The sequence below is a fragment of the Cavia porcellus genome, unplaced genomic scaffold (genome assembly GCF_034190915.1).
Source record: "Cavia porcellus strain 051 isolate PalLab524CR breed Dunkin Hartley unplaced genomic scaffold, mCavPor4.1 scaffold_1, whole genome shotgun sequence".
Classification (NCBI taxonomy): Eukaryota; Metazoa; Chordata; class Mammalia; order Rodentia; family Caviidae; genus Cavia; species Cavia porcellus.
The window spans coordinates 46,686,138-46,706,515 of NW_026947484.1; the positions used below are offsets into that span (position 1 = coordinate 46,686,138).

General features: G+C 44.6%; 1 protein-coding gene and 1 long non-coding RNA gene across 7 annotated transcripts in view; one reads left to right on the top strand and one right to left on the bottom strand.

Annotated features, from left to right (window-relative positions):
- Positions 1-7,632, top strand: part of Frmd6 (FERM domain containing 6) — a 72,805-nt gene extending 65,173 nt beyond the window's left edge. For all 6 annotated transcript variants that reach the window (XM_063247589.1, XM_003471824.5, XM_013154682.3 and 3 more), the window contains exons 13-14: positions 2,582-2,673; positions 4,696-7,632. In XM_063247589.1, the coding sequence (XP_063103659.1) occupies positions 2,582-2,673; positions 4,696-4,980 (377 nt within the window). In that variant the 3' untranslated portion in view covers positions 4,981-7,632. The remainder of the gene's footprint in view (positions 1-2,581; positions 2,674-4,695) is intronic.
- A 4,851-nt stretch (positions 7,633-12,483) lies between these two features.
- On the bottom strand, positions 12,484-19,571 carry LOC106028087 (uncharacterized). Its single transcript, XR_001201702.3, has 3 exons — positions 19,466-19,571; positions 18,545-18,738; positions 12,484-15,712 (listed from the first exon to the last, which is right to left on the bottom strand). It is a non-coding gene; the product is annotated as an uncharacterized LOC106028087 (long non-coding RNA).
- Positions 19,572-20,378: the final 807 nt, after the last annotated feature.

Sequence of the window (20,378 nt, forward strand, 5' to 3'; positions counted from 1 at the left end):
CAGGGCCTTGGAGACCCTTCAGTCTGCCTTCACACATTTTACAGATGAGAAAACCTGTAGATTAGAGAGACAAGGGACAGAGAGAAACTGGAGGCTTGGTTTCATTTTCCCTGGGATATGGTATTAATACATGGAGGAGTCTGGACACAAAGAGTGTCAAACGGTGTTGGCCTACAAAGACACTCTTAAATTCTGTATTTTTATATATTTTTCTGGAAAGCATACATTCACTGTCACCCTGTGGTAGGGTTATGTTTGTTTCTGCCATATGAAAGACAGTCTCTCCCAAAGGCAGCAGTGTGAGTTTTGTGTTTGAACCTCAGTCACTTCCTTTGTGTTAGTCACATCTCAGGTTAGTCTGCTCTTTAGAGCAGTGCTGTTGAATTGGCCTGAGTATCTGTTGTCCTGCCACTTCTAGCCTGACTGGGGGAAAGGCCCGGACCAGGGGTGGCCTGCCTGGCCCTGTCTGACCCACAGCCCCGATGCTCACTGAGCCTCTGCCACGTGCAGGTCCTGGGAATCGGAGGTGACAAGACAGATACACAGCCCTCCTTGTGTGAGTACAGTGCATTTACTCAGCCCACAGCCACTCTGCCAGGAGCAAGCCTGCCCTGGGGCATGGGCAGTGTCACCATCGCTGTCCCTCGCCAGCACTGACTCAGCAGGCCGGGCGATCCATACACACTTAGGATTCATGTGCCAAGGTTTGCCCTTTTGCCCATTTGCTTTATGCATTAAATTTTCTCTTTAAAAATACAGTTCAGTATATATTAAATGTAAATGTGCAATTATACACACCTGACAGATGCATGGATTTATGGAAAGAAAATGCATCTTCATCGTCCTGTGTGCACTCTCCCGGGGCTAAGGCGATGGTCTTCCTCAGCACCTGTAGGAAGACCAGCTGAGCACAGCAACTTGCATTTCTGCATTCAATTTTTTAAAGATTATTAATTTTATAATGCTAAATAGGAGTAAGAATAACTTTATATATTATAATATATATACAGTAATAGCAAAAAAGGAACAATAAGAGGTTAAACTGCACCACGTTCATGCAGGGAAGTGTTACACATCCATTCCATATGCAATTTTCTAAACATAATTAGTAACATGAAAGATACATAAGGAAGACAGTGCAAATTATATAAAAGTATGACCTAATTAAAAATAAAAGGAATTATTTTAAAAGAAAATACATAAAATTGAGTAGGCTTTTCTCGGAAGATAGGCTCCTACCTGACTTGATTCTCTTTTCCAAGCTCTCTGCGGTGTGAGGGGCTCTGTGCTCCCGCCTCATTGAGTGTCATGGGACTGGGTGGTTCTGAGCTTCGAGCACCAGGCTTCATTCTGATGCCTTAGTGTTGGGTGGGCCCTGGAGAAGAGTGTTCATGGGTGTGTGACCGCCAAGGACACATTTACTAGGAAGTCCCCAAGGAGCCGTTCCCAGTGCCAGCCAGTACATGCATTTCCGTGAGGTTCATTCAGAAGTCTAAGGGTTTTCTTGAGAAACCATGACAGAAGCCAGGTGCCAACTCCAAACATGTGCATGTCCTGGGAAGGTGCTGAGCGGTCTGTATGAGCTAGAGACTTTGACATCCGTGTGTCAGGAGAGCCAGACCCTGACTCACTGCGAGACGTATCCAGAGAGTTGAGGGAGAGGATTTCAAAGGCCATTTCTGCAGGCTGCTAAGCGCAGGTCAGTAAGTGGGCTTGACCTACTTGCTTGCTTCATCTGTTGGCAAGAGAGATTTCAGCAGTGTTTGTTCACTTACATCTCTGGTTCTTGTTGGAAATTTTAGCTTCTGAAACTCACATGCCACAGTCATACAGGGAAGTGTCAGCCCCGGATTCCTTTTTCTGAAACTTCAGCAGATTTCCCCTGGGTACCAAGGCGATTCAGGGCTGTATTGATTTCAGGGACTCAGTGCAGAGCTCTCACTGCGGCCTTCCGCTTGGTCAGTTCCTGTGGGGTCTGCTGCAGGCAGTGGCCACTGCAGTGGCCCTGATCACCAAGAGGAGCTTCTCCTCATCACGCGTTCAGTGTTTAGTCATCATTAAAGTATGTGAGTGCCATCATCAACCCATTTTATAAACGGGGATGGAGGCACAGGGAGGCTAAGCGTTGCCCGGGACACAAAGCTTCCTAATTCCCCAGGCCAGGTCCTGGCCCAGACCTGTTCAACCTCAGAGGCACAACACTGCAGGACTGTGCTGCTGCCCGCCCCCGAGGACACAGTTGGTGACACATAGCAAGAGGAAAAAGGACTTTATGAGACATTATAAAAAAGCTGCTTTATAGCTCCAGTCTTGACCCTAACTTCATCATGAGTAGTTTAAGATTTTTATTTTAGAGAACACAGACTCTCGGCTTCCTGCCCCCCAACCCCATTCCCACAGGACCCTGGATCTCCTGGACACAGCGCGCCACACTGGCTGCCTACACTGAGGAGCACAGCGCAGCTCCCTGGTGGTGGTTACTGCTTGGCTTGAGGGCCCGGGAGTGGCGTGTCAGGGTGCATGGTAGGATGTGCAAGTGACCTGAGGTGTTCACTGTTTTCTGCTCTGTGTTTTCCCTCAGGGTTGATTGTGAAGGAAATTGGTTCTTCCACCTCCAGCTCCTCAGAGACCGTGGTCAAACTTCGGGGCCAGAGTACTGATTCCCTTCCACAGGTACTAAAGGAACAGCAAATTTCACATAACAGCTGGAGTTATGGGAAATTTTAAATGAGAACTAAAATTTATGTTTACATGAATGAGTGAAAAAATTCACCCAAGGAGGTGATTCTTTTCCGATGCATACATTCATGTTTTCTGAATTTCTGTTTTGTTTGCTAGTTTCACTGTGGTTTTTATTTGAATAAGCTATGTATTTTATTTTATATTTTGTACGAGTGGAACCTGCTGGTGTTTAGGTTTTAGATTCACTATGTGCTCATGCATGTGCCTCAGTGGGTTGAGTGACCTCAGCAACCAGGAAGGCTAGTGTTCCTGATAGGTGTGTGATGGTCGAAATGTTTCCACACATGGTTATTCTGTTCAGATCAGTTTTTCGGTGTGCTGAGCTAAGGCATTTGACAATCTATGATCACTGGTTAAACTATTAAAATTACAAAGCTATAAGGTGAACTTCTCTGAAACTCATAGTGTTAGCGTTTGGATTTTATCTGTAGAAGGCCCCCAGGCTGGTTTCCAAGCACTCTCCCTTCTCTGCTTTTCTCTGTTCTCGTTTTTTCTGTTTTCTTTCTTTTCTCTGGCATGATGACTCTTTTTCTTTTTTATCTGTGCTTCCCTTTTTTCTAATTTTGTCTTTTTTTCTTCTGCCAAAGTATTTGTAATGAAAATGATATTCAGTGTTTTCTGAAAATTCTAAATATTCTTAAAAAGCATGCATCACGTGACCAATCTCCAGAGTGAGACTCCTAGGCTGCAGCCCAGCCCCGCTGCTCTCTGTTAGTCCTGCTGCATGGAGCTGGCCACGGGGTCAGTGGAGAAGTAGATCCCACAGCTACGGCAGGCAGAGATTAGTGTGCACATCTTGCGGGCTCTGCTGTGACCAGACTGTCCTATGTGTGAAGTCCCCTTGAGGCTGGGAAGACTCTTAGCAGTGCAAGGGTCATCCTACGCAAATGTCACTTAGATGCGACACCTTCTAGCAAAAGTCTCAGAACGTTCACCTCTAGCACAGTGTTACCTTATTTTAACAAGGTTGTCTTATAGTGCTGGGCAACAGTAGCTAGAGATACAGTGTCTAGTTTCTCTAAGTAACTCATTCATGAGCCTGTTTATGTTTCCCATCTCCACTTGGGATAAAGACTTCCAGAAGTCCAGCACCTGCCACGTAAAGCTTCCGGCAGTGTGTGGGCCCCTTTGCCTGTCCAGGAGCTGCTACCACCTCCTGACATGGGCCTCCCAGCCTTGCACCAGGGGTCTTTCTACTCCACCCAAGAACTCTGGCTCTCAAAAATCCTGCAAACTAATTTTGAAGGATAGTTGGTTTGGTTTTCCATTTTTTAAAATTTGAGTAATAACATCAGCATAAGACTTCAGCATAAGAGTGTTGGTGCATTAAATTACCATATCCTAGTGAAAAAAATATTAGCTTTACCTTTATGGACTTACTTTAAGATAATTTCTTAATCCCTGAAATGCAAGGGATAGTTGGATTTCCATTGGATCTGCATCTCTGTGCCTCAAGTTGTCTGTCTGTAAACAGCCTCCCAGGGCTGTTTGGAAGACTGAATGGATTATACGGTGACGACAAACCCCTAGGAGACGAGTGCCCAACCTGCAACCCAGACCCAATCATGTATCACAGAGTGCTAACACTGCGATGTTAGCTGAACTGAATACTGGAGATTTAAGTTTAGAAAATACAACTCAAACATCTTTTGTCTTAAGAGAAAAACAGTGTACAGCCCTAATTTTACCATCACCACCACGTTCCTTAGTACAGGTCAAGGGTGTAGGCGAGGGCTGGCACATAGTGAGCGCTCAGGAAACGGAAGCTGCTGCTGGTTTCAGTGATAGGGTAGAGGCGTATTTCCCACCAGCTCTCAGCAGCCGAAAAACCACTTTCTGACCTGAAAGGACGGCGTCAGCGTTTATGGCTTTGCAGGGTCTCTCTGCAGGGAAAGCATGCTAACCGTCACTCAGTCTGTACTCTCAAAGTATCAACCTTCCCTTATTTTTCAGACTACATGTCGAAAACCAAAGACCTCCACCGACCGACACAGCCTGAGTCTTGATGACATCAGACTTTACCAGAAGGACTTCCTGCGCATCGCAGGTCTGTGTCAGGACACAGCTCAGAGTTACACCTTCGGGTGTGGCCACGAACTGGACGCCGAAGGGCTCTACTGTAACAGTTGCCTGGCACAGCAGTGCGTCAACATCCAGGATGCTTTTCCAGTCAAAAGAACCAGCAAATACTTTTCCCTGGATCTCACGAGGGATGAGGTCCCAGAGTTTGTTGTATAAAGTCCATCCGTGCGCAGCCTCGAGGGGAACTTGCTGTTTGCCGGAGGCCGGAGGAGTCCTGGGTTCTGTACGATTACTTGTGCCATATTGTCTTTACCCCAAACATAGCTCTTTCTTTATAATATTTGTGATGGAAACAAAAGCCTTGGGACGATTGCACTTTAAGTATTATGCAAAGATAAAAAGAACTAGAGAATGTACAGCAAGACAAGTGCCCACGTGTTGACTCTTTGGGAGAAAACGTGCTTTACTGGTTTGAAGCCTTAGACTGCCAGAGTATGGTATTTGTTGCTCATTTGTCTTTCTTACTTCAGTTAAGCGCAGCGCCTTTATCACGTGAAGGATGTTAGGCGTCTCTGTTTGCTGAACTTTGTTTCACTCCTCCCTCCTGAAGCATTCATGGTCTGAGGGAGGAGAGAGGGAAGGGTCTCTCTTCTTTGACGGAGAGACCACTGCTCGGTGACTGGCGGCCTCCCTGAGGCTGTCCCAAAGTGAACACTAGCAGAATGACCAACCTGCGTTTTTATAGCAAGCCAAAGATCTGTGCAGAACGGGAGCACCGCTCAGAGCCAAGATGGTGCAACTTAAGCAATAACCAGGAGACTGTGCTTGATGTCTTGTGGCCCCTCATGTTCTCTTCCAGAAAGCTCTTGTTCTTCCTCGTGTGACAGATGAGTTAGGTTGTGACATAATTCGTTTTTGTAGAGTTTACAAACTGGTGTGTAGTAAGACAACAGAAAGCTCTCAAAAAAATAGTTGGATTGTTTTGTTATTTTTACTTAACAAAGTCAAGTTATGGTGATGCTAGTTTGTGCTTAACCAAAATACCCTAACTCTGTGTATATGTTATACATATAAAAACACATGGAACTGTGCGTGTTTATAGGTGCCTGGAGCTTACTAACTTCATTTTGGCTCTCATGACTGTGTTGCATTCCTAGAGGTCCTTCTGCAGTACGGAAGAGTTGTCACTGAGTGAATGCCACCCACAGATAATCGGTGTCGATTGTGTGTTAAGAGTGACCTTTTCCTCGTGTGCCTTGGGCCATGATTCTCAAGTCTGAGTGCATCATAGGATTCTCTGAGGAGCTTTTAAAAGCAGTAATGTCGGGGGCCCACTCCAGACCAGATAAGTCAGTCTCTGGCGGGCAGCACCCAGGTGGAATTGCCTTTTCTTTCAAAGTTTTCTACCTGGAGCTAAAACACAACAGGTTTGAAAACCACTGATCCACAGGGTGTCATTTTGTTAATTGTGAAGTAAAAGTAGGCAGGAGACGTAGGGAAAGGGCCACTTAAGCAAGGGCCACTGTTGCGCCGCTGTGACCATGCGCCATGAAGCCAGCCAGGGTGACCCGTCCGCGGGCCTTCCGTGTGCAGGAACAGCGCCGCTCACCCTTCCCGACAGAGCTTCGTAGCACAATGTCTTTCTATGGGATGTTTTTAATGATTTCGTATTTTACAACATTTGTTTACCATATTTTGATATACCATTTTTGCTATCTGCCAGGTTTTATTAAAAAAAAAAACTATGTATTATTTTCTAAAGAAACACTCATATTTTTGTACAAAAGTATGCTTTCAGGTACCAAGAAATAGCTGTAGGGTAGAACAGGGCGTCCCGTAGTGTTACCTGCGGAGAGGAGGCCGGCTCCACACAGACAGTGCCCGTGACCGCGCTGACTCGTGCAGGGCGCCTCACCCAGGGAGTCTCGCCGGACACTAAGAGGGAATGAAAAGTTCTGCATGGTTCTAAATTCATGAAATTATTTTGCTTTCAGTAAATGCTTTAAGAAAAAAAAGAAAACCAAAGTTTGATACCAGAATGTACAAAAGTTTCACTCTTTAGAGAAGGATAAAAAACGAAGGGATCATTTCATGACTGTTTGGCTTCTCAGTCACTAAATAATCCACTGTTTCTTAGGGAGCAGTGGTGGCGAACCCGCATGCCACAGTGGGCTGCGTGTGTTATTGAAAACTAAAAGGTTCACCATCACTGCATGATGCTTAAGAGACAAATCCTGTTGTAATTATTCCAAAAAGCCCAGATCATAATGCCGTGCATTTTCTTAGCCCTTAGTATTTCTTGCAAAACATTAAAAAAAAAAAAGTATTTAAATGAACAGGTAGTGCTTTGTACTTTTTCTCTACTTCAACCAGAATCGTTGGATTTTGCCAGCATTTGGTGGTTTTGCACTCCCTCTTTCTAATTGGATTTATGAATAGTGGGTTTTCAAAAATGAAACATGCCAGGAAACATTTTTTTTCCTTTTGACCTATTGTTTGCAGCAGAATTATATATACGTGTGTATGTGTGTATATGAAAATCCACTTTCAATCTACATTTTTGTATTTGGAAATTGTTTTAAAAAATAAAAGTATAAAACTGTTATTTATTCTGCATTTGTTACATAGCCTTTATAAGTAATATACCAGTTTGGTATATATTGCCTCTATACATCATTTACATTTGTATTTGCAAGAATGAACTTTGTATCTACATAAACTGTAAATAATCCTTTCTGTGAAAGGATCATACTGGCATGATACCAAAAGTATGTAAAAAAGAAACCCGCATTGTTTTGTAATTATTTCTTATTGGCATTTCATGGTTAAGCTTAGCAGTCAATAAAGTTACTTTGTTTTTGCCTTTAAGGTGTCTTTTATTACTAGAACCCTCAAGCAAGAAAGATGAAATGAATCTTAATTTCTGTTGTCTGCCCGCCCTACAGTGGAGCACGTTAAAGGTCTCATGTGACAAAATTCCAAGCAGACTGTCCCCAGTGGTGAGGATGATGAGATACTGAGTGCTACCATTTGCCAGGCCCATTCATGCATTTTAGAATTAATCCATCCCACCCTCGTAATGTATAAGGCAGGCACTGTCAGATAGAGATCTAGGGTCCTAGGAAGTGGCCACTACTCATCCCAGTGTGGCATGAAGGATCCATACCAGCAGGCTGAGGGTTCTGCACTGGAACCAGGAAGCAATGCTCAAAAGTAAAGACCAGGGCTCCCCCAAAAGGTACCACAGCCATCCTCAGCGACAAGGAGATTCCAAGCTCCTCCATCAGTGAGAACTGCTGAGCTCATATCAGGAAGCCAGTATGACAAGCTTCGGGAAGTTAAACAGCTCACCACCTTCCTCTCCAGAGCCAAGAAGTGATGCTCAAAGTAAGGACTGGAGCTCCCCTAAAATGAACCACAGCCATTCTCGGTGATGACAAAGTCCTGAGCTCTGAACAGCCAAGTTCATGTCATGAAAGAAGCTCGACAAGGTCCTTCAAGAGAATCAATGGCAACAGGAGAACCAACAGCACCAAATGACGACACTTAGAACCCACAACGCTACTCTTCCTCTCCAGTTCTGCTTTTTATGTTGTTGGCAACAATCCTCAGGTGAGCCCTACACACCCAGCACTGTGATTCAGTTCAAGGGGTGTTACAAGTTAACCACCAGCTGTCAATCTGCCACAACCTTGCTCCAGTTTTCTTGGCTATAAAATGGGAATAGTAATCCACAGGACTGTTTGAAGAATTCAGATTAATAGTGAAACATTCATATGAGACAAAGCTACTTGGCCATTTAGAAACAAAGTCCAAAGCCAAAGCATTCTATTGGGATGTCACTCATGCATTTTTTTTTTTTTTTCAGATTACCTGAAGATTTAAGTTGGAAACGATGGAAAAATCATCCGGTCGCCTATTGTGTACCTGTTGGTGTGCACATTGCATTGAGTGCTCACAATCCCTTCCGGCACGGTCATCCTCACTTCACAGCTGGGGAACAGCTAAACTTGCTCGAGATCCTGCAGCTAGCCAGTGAAGGGACACAGTTTTAAGCCCAAATCATGTCCTAAGCTTTTTCTGTTACACTATGCCATGTTACCTCTTGGCCTTAGAGAAAGCTTAGAACCTAATAAGATGGCCTCACAAATTTGGTAGTGAGATTTATTTGCTAATCATTGTGTACATATATATATATATATATCTTTTTTGTCATTCGTGCAAGAGTTACTGGGTCATTGCTTTGGTGGAGGAAGGAAAGACCTAGGATGAAGAATGGAAAACAGGAAGATGACAGCAGGAAAAACGAGGGCTGGATGGGGACTTTTGGTACGATAGGGTGACATAACAGACCATCCAGGCAAAGGCTTTAAACCCAGAGAACAATAGTCATTCAATGGTACTGCAGGACTCTTGGGCTTGAGTACTCACTCTCCAGCCTTGTCCTGCAAGGCCTAAGCAGCCCAGATGAGGACACTGAGGGTTTTTTCTAGATGCGGGAGGCTCTAAAGGGAGTTGTAAATGAAGACACGTTTGGAGAGGGAGAGAAATGAGAATAAAGCTTTCAAGAGGGCTGGGAGGCCACAAGGCTAGAGAGACGGGTTCTGAACTAAGGGTGTGGCGGAAGACAGAATCAGGCCTGAGTGTAGTCATCATCTAAACTAAAAGCAAGAGACGTAGACTATTTTCCTACACCAAAGAGCAAGCTACTGCTTTAGGTTATGAACTAAAATCTACTCAGCGTGAATGTTTTGTTAAAATTGGCACATTGGTCACGCCTACTCTCTATCACCGTTCTTAACTCTGGCTGCTGCAGTGGCCTGGAGAGCAGAACAGCAATGCCTGCAGCCCAGCCTGGAGCTTCCGAGTGCCTTGCTTTGGGGTGTTAATGTGGCAGGGTCTCGACCCATGGGTCCACAGCTGAGCCCCAGTTGCTGGGGTCAGTTCACTTCCACCCCCAACTAGCATCCACCTTACTCAGAGTGGGTGGTTCCCCCGGTGTCCTAGTGCATTGCATTTTGAGAGCATTGATTATTTTGTCCACAAAGCTATCTGAGAAGGGAACAAAGTTCAAATGGGCACTGGAGTCAACATTTCAAGTACTAAGTGACGCCCACATTTTAGAGATACGCGTGTTACGTACAGTACGTGGGGCTGTTCAGCTCAATGCAAGGGCGGAGATGAAGCACAGTAAAATACTTTACATAGAAGCCTCTCCCTGTCATTGTTTTATTTGCCTCATCATTTCTTGGATGCTTCCTCCAAGCTGATCCTCACAGAGGGATATAATGAAAATAAGTCAGCTAAATCACCCAGCCCTTTGATTTTGAAGACAGGCATTCTGAGTTAATGGAGGAGGCTGACCTCTGAAAAGTCTTGCTCAAATGCTGGGAGCCATTGTAGGTGATGAAGTTATAACCCCTCAAGAGATTAATCAAAAGTCTATAAACAAGGCACAGCTATAATCAACCAACTCATTACCTGGGGTAGGTGTTTACCCATCTGGTGTCAGCTGCCGCCCGTGAGGTCTCATCTGTGTGTCACTGTCATCACTGTAAGAGATGGATTTCATAAGAACAGACAGTTCCCAGTTTAGGAAGGAATTGTGTTCCAAGTTTGCTTCTAAATTGGTTGTCTGACATTTAGAGCCCGCATCTCCAACTTCTCTACGTTATGTAGCCCACAAATGCCTGTTTAACCCAGAGGTGTTACCAGGGATGATTTGTCATTCTGAGTGTTAGTAACCTTCTGCCAAAGAAGTGATCCACAGCCGTGGTATAAATGGCAGTGAGAGGAGACCCACAACCAGCTAAGCCCACACCCACATTCCCTGTGCCCCAGTAGCTCAGTCATCAGGATTTACTGTGTACAGCTCCTCCATGCCCAACTATACTAAAAATTAAAAGAAAAAAAAAAGCACCTAGCAAAGCAAGTGAAGAAGAAACAGCATAAAGTAGCTGTCCCAGGTCGCCTTCTTCCCCTGACCTCCAGCCCACAGCCCCTCAAGGCTGCTCTGCCTCTGTGAGTCGGCTGGAACAGGCCCTCTTCTCTTGATTCGCAAACACTGAGAGGAGACCTAGGAGCTGCTCAAAGAAGCGGAAGCTGCAGGTCTTTCTGTGCCTGGATTGCTGCCGGGCAGGAGTGAAGTTAAGGGGCCTCCGTCAGAGTCTGCGGTATGAATGTGTAAGGCCATACAGTGTACAGGAAGATGGAAAAGAAGACCTGAATAAGTCAATATACCATGTTCCTACAAAGAGAGATGCAGTCATGTAAATGTCAATTGTTCCCATCCTTTGCAACCCAAATCCCAAGTGAACCGTGTCAGTCATGGTGGAATGATAAGGACCAGTTTTACCAACCCACCTTAAATAACTTTTAAAAAGAAAAGCACATGTATAAAATAAAATGTTTTCAGTCTCTGAGGACTGGTAACACAGCAGAATTATTCCCCAAAGAAAGGATACAAGGTGAATATTATCACCACCCCTGCTCATAGCCTCCGACCGCAGCCCAGAGAGGAGGACAAATAAACCAAACTCTGAAGAGCACTGAAGAGAGTCACTGGGGGACAAGGACGCTGCCCAGTCCAGCAGCTTAGTGGTCCAGGGCCTCAGGTTTCATCCAGATATGGCCACAGCAACCAAAAGGAACACGAATTGTGTTCCATTTTCCAGCATATGCAGGAAGCTCAGTGCCTTTTGTTTTCTTTTAAATGTCATATTCTTCTCAGGAAATTCAAAAAGGAAAAGAATCCCACACAATATAGAGAATAACCTAATAGAGGAAACAACCTACTATTAATATTGTCAAAGAGAAGCTGTCTGACTCAGAAAATTGGAGACCAGTGGATAGATGTAGCGATAGACTTATGAAAGCTCTGCAAAATGTGATAGCCAAAATAAACGTCTAATAGAAGAGTTGGAGGATCAAGGGAATCGCTCAGAGAGTAGAACAAGAAGACCATGACAGAAAGGTACTGAGTTTCCCAGCACACAGTGGTAGGCATTAATGTATCTGCACACACAGAGCTAGCCGGTGCCTATGAGCATGCACGGAGTGGCAGAATCTTACAGGAAAATCCCTCAGAACTGGAAGACAGGCATTTCCCAACTAAGGGGAAAATGCAAGGAATGTCCAGAAGAATGAGCAAAAGTGACCAATCTGGGAAGATTATTATCATATGTGTTTGCAGTACCTAACGTCTGCGTTCCTTGTGAGGAGCCGGTGCATGTGCAGAACACACCTTCATTCCTTTTTATATCCTCTTTTCCTTCCCTCCCTCTCTAGATCCCCTTCCCATGTGACAAAGATCTGTCTCCCAACTTTCTATTATCTATCTTTGGTTTTGCTCTTTATTTATACTTGGTTTATGTCAGTGGCCGCCCAGCCTCATGAATTATGGACTCAACCAAATCTAGCATTTGTGATTAGCTCACTATCTAGCACTCAGATTGGTGGTATGAGTGCCACACCTACCTAGGGGTGGAGCCAGGATATGATTTAATGGCGGGAAGAAGGTGTGTCCTCTCTCTTTCCCTTTCCTGCCTTGCTGTTTGCAGCTGTCATGAACTTCGACCCTGCAATACTACCCTGCCTTGGAGCCAGCTGAGTATGGACTGAAACCTCCAAGAACTATCAGAAATAACTCTTTCCTTCTTTAACTTTGGGCATCAGGTATTTTGTCTCTCTGACAAGTAAAAAGTAACTAAGACACTTGGGTATCATACATGTTTTTTTTTAATTTTATTTAAGGAGAAAAAGAAAAAAAACAGAAAAAGGGTACAAGTTATACAGAATTTCAGAAAGAATAAACAGTAGGAAATCACTAGTTAATAGATTACATATTATTATCTTAGAAATAGTTGTTCAAGTTACAAATTTAAAGCATATAAAGTGGACTTTCAAACAGTGAGACTGCAAACAGTTCAATGATCCAACAAAACTCAGTAATATGGTTATCTATCTTATACATTTAAATATATATACAGTTATATCCTTTAGAGCACTTTCTTTTCCTTTCTTTTGTACAATGACAATTACACATTTTGGGTTTTATTACTCCCACAGTTATTATTACTTTTTTTTGAAGAGAGTAAAACCAAATGTGACATAACAGAACAGTCAGTCAAATCAAAAGAATGGACATAATAGATAATGTACTAGTACAAAATACTAGGTGATCAACAATGGTTACCATACTGCCTCTTGCTATCTTAAAAAGAATTGCTTATATCATCAGTTACAATAAAATTGAACAAAACAGTAAAGAATAAAACCAAAACATTGGAGACATTACAGGACTTTAAAAGAAGGTAATAGTCAACCGGAATGGACTTCATAATGAGTCTTATTATCTTCACAGTTTTGCCTATACTTTCTAACTTGGTACTATCAAGCAAAGCAGAATAGAGGAAAATCAGTCAAAGCAAGATGGTGAGGGCTATACAGGGTTTCAAATCAAGTTAATAGGAAAGCAAAGTAGGTTACTATAATGTATCCTGCTTTTTTAAAATTTTCCCTTAATTAAAAAGATAAAAATAAAAAAGTAAATAATTTTTAAAAAGGAGATTTAGATAAAAGAGGGCATAACAACAAAACACTGCAGGTCAAAGCATAACCATTTAAGCAAAATAGTGTTTCACCACAAGATATCCTGACATAAAAGTAATTACCATAGTGTCTCTTTCCTTGAAATCTTTGAGTATAACTTTGTATACTGTAGCATCAAACATATCAAGACAATGTAAAACCATTCAAGAGAATGACAGTATTACAGGGTATTTAGAACCAACTATCAGAAAATGAACAATGGTTTCTGTATAATTTCCTTGTCCATAAAAGTTTTTGCTTATCTTATCACATATAATAAAATCCAATAAGATACAACCTGTTAAGACTGATGGAGACAGAAGAATAAAAGCTTGATGGGACTTCAAAGCAAGATGATACTAAATCAGCACTAGCTATTATGATGTCTTGTTTTCTCCAAAATAGCTGTTCCTACCATCCAATCTTTTCTGCCTCATTTCTCTTGAGCTCTTTTTCTGTCGTTTGTTGTCAGTTTATCTTCTTCATTTTGCTTTCTGCTCCATTCATTGTGGCCTCTCTGCCACTGTTTCTGAAGTCTTGGTATTTTCCTTTTTTAGAATATCCTGCAGTATTCTCTGTAGAGTTGAATTGGTGGTTGCAAATTCCCCTAGTTCCTCTTTATCCTGGAAGCACCTTGTTTTTCCATCAATTTCTAGGGACAGTTGTGCAGGATATATCAATCTTGGCTGGAGGTTGTTATCTTTCAAAGCTTGAATTATTTCCCCCTATGCTCTTCGTGATTTGATGGTTTGTGCCAAGAAGTCTGCTGTAATTCTGATGGGTGTTTCCTTGTAAGTGATCTGTTTCTTGTCTCTGACGGCTTTTAGTAATCCTTATATTGGATTTCTGGAATTTTGATTATTATATGCCTGGGTGTAGTTCTGTTTGGGTCGTAGGTGGCTGGGGTCCTGTATGCCTCATACATCTGAGTATCTTTACCTTTTGCTAAATTAGGGAAATTCTCTTGGATTATTTCTGTGAGTAGCTTTTGTAGTCCATTTGTTTGTGTCCCTACTTCTTCTTTTATGTTCTTAATTCTTAAGTTATAGATCCTCTTATCATCTTCTAGCCTTTGTATTATTGCTGTTTGTTTTCTTGTTATTTTTAAGAAGTTTTTCATTTCATGCTCCCACATTACAAATCTGCCCTCCAGTTCAGATAACCTATCCTTAGTTTCTTTCAAGCTGTTATGCCAGCTTTCGATAGAGTTTTTAGTTTCCTGGCAATCTCTTTGAACCTGCTTCACGTATTCTATGTTTTCTCTATTTTCTCCATCAAACAATTCTCCCCTTTTTTCTGTTCTTCCATTCTACCATCTGTTTTTTCTTGGGTGGTGCTTAGTATTTCTCTAAGTATTCTACTTATATCTTACTTTATTTCATTAAATACTTCTCTTTTGAACTCATCTATGAGGCTCCAGAGATATCGCTTTATGTCTGTTGGTGCTGTGTCTGATATTGCATGTTTTCTGTCCTCATTCTCCTTTGCATTCATCTTTCCTGGGTCAATGTTCTCAGGAATGGGGACTGAGGACCCTTTCTTGTTGCTTCCTCTTCCCATACTTTTTGTTCCTAACATACAAGGGAATATAGGAGGCCCAGTTTTTTTTCTTTTTGTTGGTTATAGTTTGTTTGAATTGCACTGGCTAGGTGTTCCTGCCCACTGCAGTGTACTAGGGAGACACAGACCTGGGCAGCCTCTGCTGAGCCTGCCCCTCCAGGTCAACCTACTGAAGGCTTCATTGCTAGGGTGCACCACCAGGTGCTGGGACCTGGTTTGGGCTAGCCTACTGGGTCTTAGTCAATGGCATCACCCAGGCCAGGCACTCCCCACCAATCCTGCTTGAGAGGGGAATATGCGACTAAAGTTACTGCAGCGTCCTGTTCTGGCAAGTCTGCCTGGTCCCAGTATGTCCTTTGCTGAAGCCTCCTACTCTATGGAAGGGTCCCCATTCCGCTCACTCACTGCAGGTTGATGCAGGGCTCCCTGCCAGTCCCGTTCTCAACTCCATTCGCCGAGTCCCACTCTCAGAGTTTTCGCGCATCTCTCTCCCTGCTGTGCCGATTTGGACGCGGCAGCGGCAGCAGGAAATTGAAATTGCGGCTTCCAATGGCGTGGGATCCAGCTTCCGTACTGAGATTTTATCTGTTCCTGTTATAGCACTAGGATTGCATTTCCAGTTGGTTTCTCTCAGCTTAGTTCGTTCCTGGGTCAGCAGGGTATATCTCTCCTTGCTTAGGACTCCTCAAACTGCCCCATTCCTGGATTCTAAGCAGGATATCTCAGAGAGCCTCCGTAGCTGCTGCTATCTATCCGCCATGTTCTCCCGGAAGTCAATACCAAACAATGTTAAAAGATCCTAAAGGAAAGATCCAGAATTTTCTCAGCATATTTTTAAGAGCCAGAGAGTGAGTTTTATACTTCTGTGAAGGACATAGGACAATGTGATGATGCAGGCATAAAATGACTAAGCAAACAGAAAGAGAAATTAACAGTAAAAACATGGAAGAAAACCATGGTCTTGGTACACTACAGGGCCTGACAATGCACACTTCCCTATTCATAATATAAACACTGTTAAAATAGCAACTTAATAAAAACTATCGTATAAGTTTTGGAAGGGGAGGAACATTCTATGTGGAGTGGCAAGAGAGAGTAGATGTATTCAAAGTGCTACAGTCTGATCTCTCATAATGGGGAGTTAATAATGCGCCAAATTGAAAAGGCAGTAGGCAACTATTATAAGAACATTATTAGAAGTACGGGTAAATACTTTGCTTTTAAAACCAAGGCTGTTAAAGATTGAAACCATGGGTTTCCCGGCTTGAAAGCAATAATGTTCAGGAAAGACAGAGAAATGCTTTATAGTAGCCATGTAAATGAATTTTAAGCTATGTAAATGCATTGACTACTTGGATTATAAAATCATTTTAAAGAGATAAAAATGACTTTGGTTCTAGCACTGGACACTGTGAGTGACCCTCATTTCCCAGAACCTTCGAGAGAAGAGGGATATGGAACGAGAAGGGGTGGCTGGCAATTCGGCTCTTTTTGAGCAGCGGGCTGTGGGCCTGGCCCCTTGTGGCCAGGGTGGACAGCTTGTGGGACCTCAGCCAGGCGGTGTGGTGGAGGAAGGCTGCTGCCCCCACACGCTCTGGGCTATTCTGGGAGCCGCTGGGATATTCATGAAGGAGCCTCAGGGGAGCTGTCTGCAGCAAAGGTGTCAGGAGCCGGGCATTCCCCTCCCCCGGGCACCCCGGGAAGCACGTGTCAATGCCCAGCGAGAGCGATCGGCTCTCGTTTCCCTGGCACGAGCAGCCAGCAGATGGGTCTCTGGTAACCCAAGGCCCCGGTTGAAAAGGTCCAAATCAATTGCTCCACCTGGCACTGCGGCTGCGGCTGACTCTGGTTTCAGCCACAGGCCTCTGGGGGCTAACGACAAAACAGTGGAGCTGAAAGAAGCCAGAAGCGAGGAGCTGGCATTCTAGGAGGGGCAGGAGACACGAAGGGTGGGGGATGCTGCAGCCAGGACGGGAGGAGAGGGTAACTGGGACACCGGGGATCACTCTCGCCCTTAGCTTGGGGCTCACAAACTTCACTCTCAGGAGCCCCAAAGGAGCTTTTCTAAGTGCAGATCAACTTCTAGGTCTCCCCTATCCACTAGTCAGAACCTTAAGGCACAGCTCCCGGTCCTGACCACCTCTGACACTTGCTATGCTAACTGTGGGCCCCAGAGACGGCCCCTTCTCTCTACCTGAGCTCTCTTCCTGCTTAGAACTTCAGTTTCTAAGGGAACTGTCTGAACCCCAAGGCTGTCAGAGGATACTGTTAAAAATCTGACTTTGAAAAATCTGACTTTGGTTTTATTCTCTTCAAAAAAAAGTAATAAGAACTGTGGGAGTAATAAAACTCAAAATATGTAATTGTCATTGTAAAAAAGAGGAAAAGAAAGTGCTCTAAAAGATATATCTGCATGTATATTTAAGTGTATAAGATAGACAATGATATTACTGAGTTTTTGTTGGATCATTAAACAGAACTGTTTACAGTCTCACTGTTTGAATGTCCACTTTATATGCTTTAATTTTGTACCTGAACAACTGTTTCTAAGATGACAATATGTAATCTGTTAACTAGTGATTTCCTACTGTTTAATTTTTTTTGAAATTCTGTATTACTTGTACCCTTTTTCTCCTTAAATAAAATTTTTTAAGAATCTGACTTCCATAGGTGCTTGGCAGTACCCATCTGTCAGGAATTCATGCTGCCTTTGTCGCTTTCCTCATCCCTGGGACAAAGTACCCAGCACTTACAACTTAAAGGAGGAGAGGTTATTTTAATTCAAGTTTTTGGTCCAATAGTCAGCCAGCTCCAGGCCTGACAGTCATGACAGAAGGGACTGGTGTAGGAGAGCTGCTCACATCATGGAGACCATGACATAGAGAGGAGAGATAAGCTGGAGAGGGAGCTGGGTGACACCCTAACATCCCGCCTTCCCAGCCAGGCCTGTGCCACCCCCTTCTCAGAGCACAGTGAGCACAGAGCTCTTAGGGACATTTAGACGTTAATCCTGACACACAGGAGAGACCACTCTTCTGAGTGGGGCAGCGGCAGTTTCAGAGATCTTGGCCAGTTTGCACTCCCCTGTCCATCTTCAGTGAGGACCTCTGGGAGGTGACCGAGATTCACAGCTGTTTCTTTCCACCCCCAGAGCCTCCAGGTTTGGGGCAGCTCAGTGGAGGCCATCCATCTGTGGCTGGCCAGGCTACAGGGCCAAGAGAAGGTACCAAAATGGAAAGTACTTGCAAAGGCTCCTGGGAACAACAGCTCTGCCTGTGTGCCCAGCGTGGGGCCAGATGAAGGGGCGCTGGGAGGCTTTGAGGAGCTTGTTCCCCTAAGGATGGATGGATGGGAAATGGAGCCAGTTTTTAAAATGTGAGCTACTAGATGCAGTATTTAGCTTCCTAAGTCCCCATCGCTGATCACTTCTTTGGGTATTAGTATTTGGAGTTGTAAACTCCTCTGACCCTAGTCCAAAACAGATTTCTTATTTTTATGAGTATGCGTTGGCATGCATAATGCCTACATTCCTCGCAAGAAGCTGGTGCATGGACACAACGCATCTGCATTCGTTTTTTTGCTCCTCCTGCCCCTCCCCTGCCTTCCCACCGCCCCCCTCTTCTCTGATCACCTTCCCATTTGAGAGGAGGTCCAATCTTAAGACGGATTCTGCAGGCTTTGGGTCGTACTTTCCTCACACTCTTCCTTATAATATAGCTGCCAGGACACCGAGGAGTAGCTCTGGGAGTAGACGTTGTCTTCACCGCAGCAGACAACAGACAAGGATGACACTGAGCTCTAAATCCAGGGTGTTTCTCCTGAGCCCTGAGGAGGACGGAGCACAGCAAAGAGATGCAGGGTGCCGAAGAGGGCTACAGAGCTCAAAGGGGGCCGGGGCAGACAGGATAGTACCCATCCTCAGCCTGCACCTGGTGGCCAGGACTCCCTTCACCCCTAACCTCTTCGCCCCAGCTGGGGTATTTATGAACTTGGCCAGGAGCAGCTGTTTCTCTCCAGGTATGGCAACAACCACACAACAAAGCCACTGTGGGCCAGAGGGGACAGGGCCTGAGATGAATCCTAGCTGCCTGCTGCAGTCTGACTCTTGGACGTGACTCTGGAAGCCAAAGGCTTACTTGGAGGGAACCCCCCCACACACGCTATCCCCAGCCCCGGTTTGAGCCGCAGCAGCCAGCATCTTCTGCTCAGTGAGTTCCTTGACTTCCTGCATCAAAACTACTCAAAGAGCCAAGCAGGGTGGTGTATGGGTGGGGTCCTGGCATTGTAGGAGGCTGAAGCAGGTTCACAAGTTCAAGCCCAACCTCGGCAGTTTAGCAAGCCCTTGTCTTAAAGTGTAAAAAATGTAATAAATAAACAAAAAGTAAAAAAGAAGAAGAGGAAGAACCACTCAAAGAGTTCACATGACGGGAAGGTTCTTGGCCCAACATCACCCTGCAGAGTAGAGCTCCGAGCAGGTCAGGATGCTGTGTTCTAGAAGCTCCCCTCGCCCACCTTAATTCTCAAGGTAGCAAAAGGCAGTGAGGGACCTTACCTGACCCCAGGCAGCTCCGAGTGTCCACCCAGTCTGTTATAAACCTGAAAGGAATCCCACGGGCAGGCCTGGGAGGAGCAAGCGCTCCTTTTGGAGTGACTTTTGTATGTTCCTGGCTGTAGGCTGACCTCTGCTGGCCAGGAGGGAGCACTCTGGCCAAAGGACCCAGGATGCTGGGCTTCCTGCAAACCCCTGGGCAGAGGCTCTTGTCAGGATCAGGAATAGCTAGGGAGGGGTGCGAGGTGGTTTTCAGAGTCTCCAAATTCCTGATTTTGCCTTTGTTGCTTAATTTTCTTGTTGGCTCCCCTCCACTTGAACATTTATAGCTGACAGTTATACTACATTTCATCCGAGGAGGTACAGGAAAAAAAAGCCTGTACAGAGAAGCTGGAGTTTTTAATATTAATTGTTTAAGGGTTTTTTTTTGGGGGGGGGCAGTGACCACCTGACAACAGACACGCCTGCAAAGGCCTGTCTGTGGCTTCTGTCATTCACGCCACTGCCTCCCTCTTGGGCAAGGATCACCTGAAGAGCACGAGATGAGCTCCCCTGTCCCCAGGGCAGCCCCTTCCATGTCCCAGGGTCCCCTTGCTGCAGCTTCTCCCAGCATGCAGATGTGGAACCCGCTCTACTCTCGAGGGCTCAGTCTCTCGGGATGAAAATGGCCAGAAATCTCTTGAAAGACATTCTTTAAGGTTTTATAACCAGCACATGTGGATATTCTGACTTTCAGGATAAATCATAAGGTGCTTTGCATTTCTACAATTGAGATCCAGATTCAGTTCACAGCATTATTATTGTGAAGTCCCAGGAGGAATGGGGCCCAGACACAGCCTCAGAACCCAGGGTTTGGAGGTCGGGCAGGCTGCTGTGCACAGTCATTTAACACACGCTAGCCAGTGTGCTGTGCAAG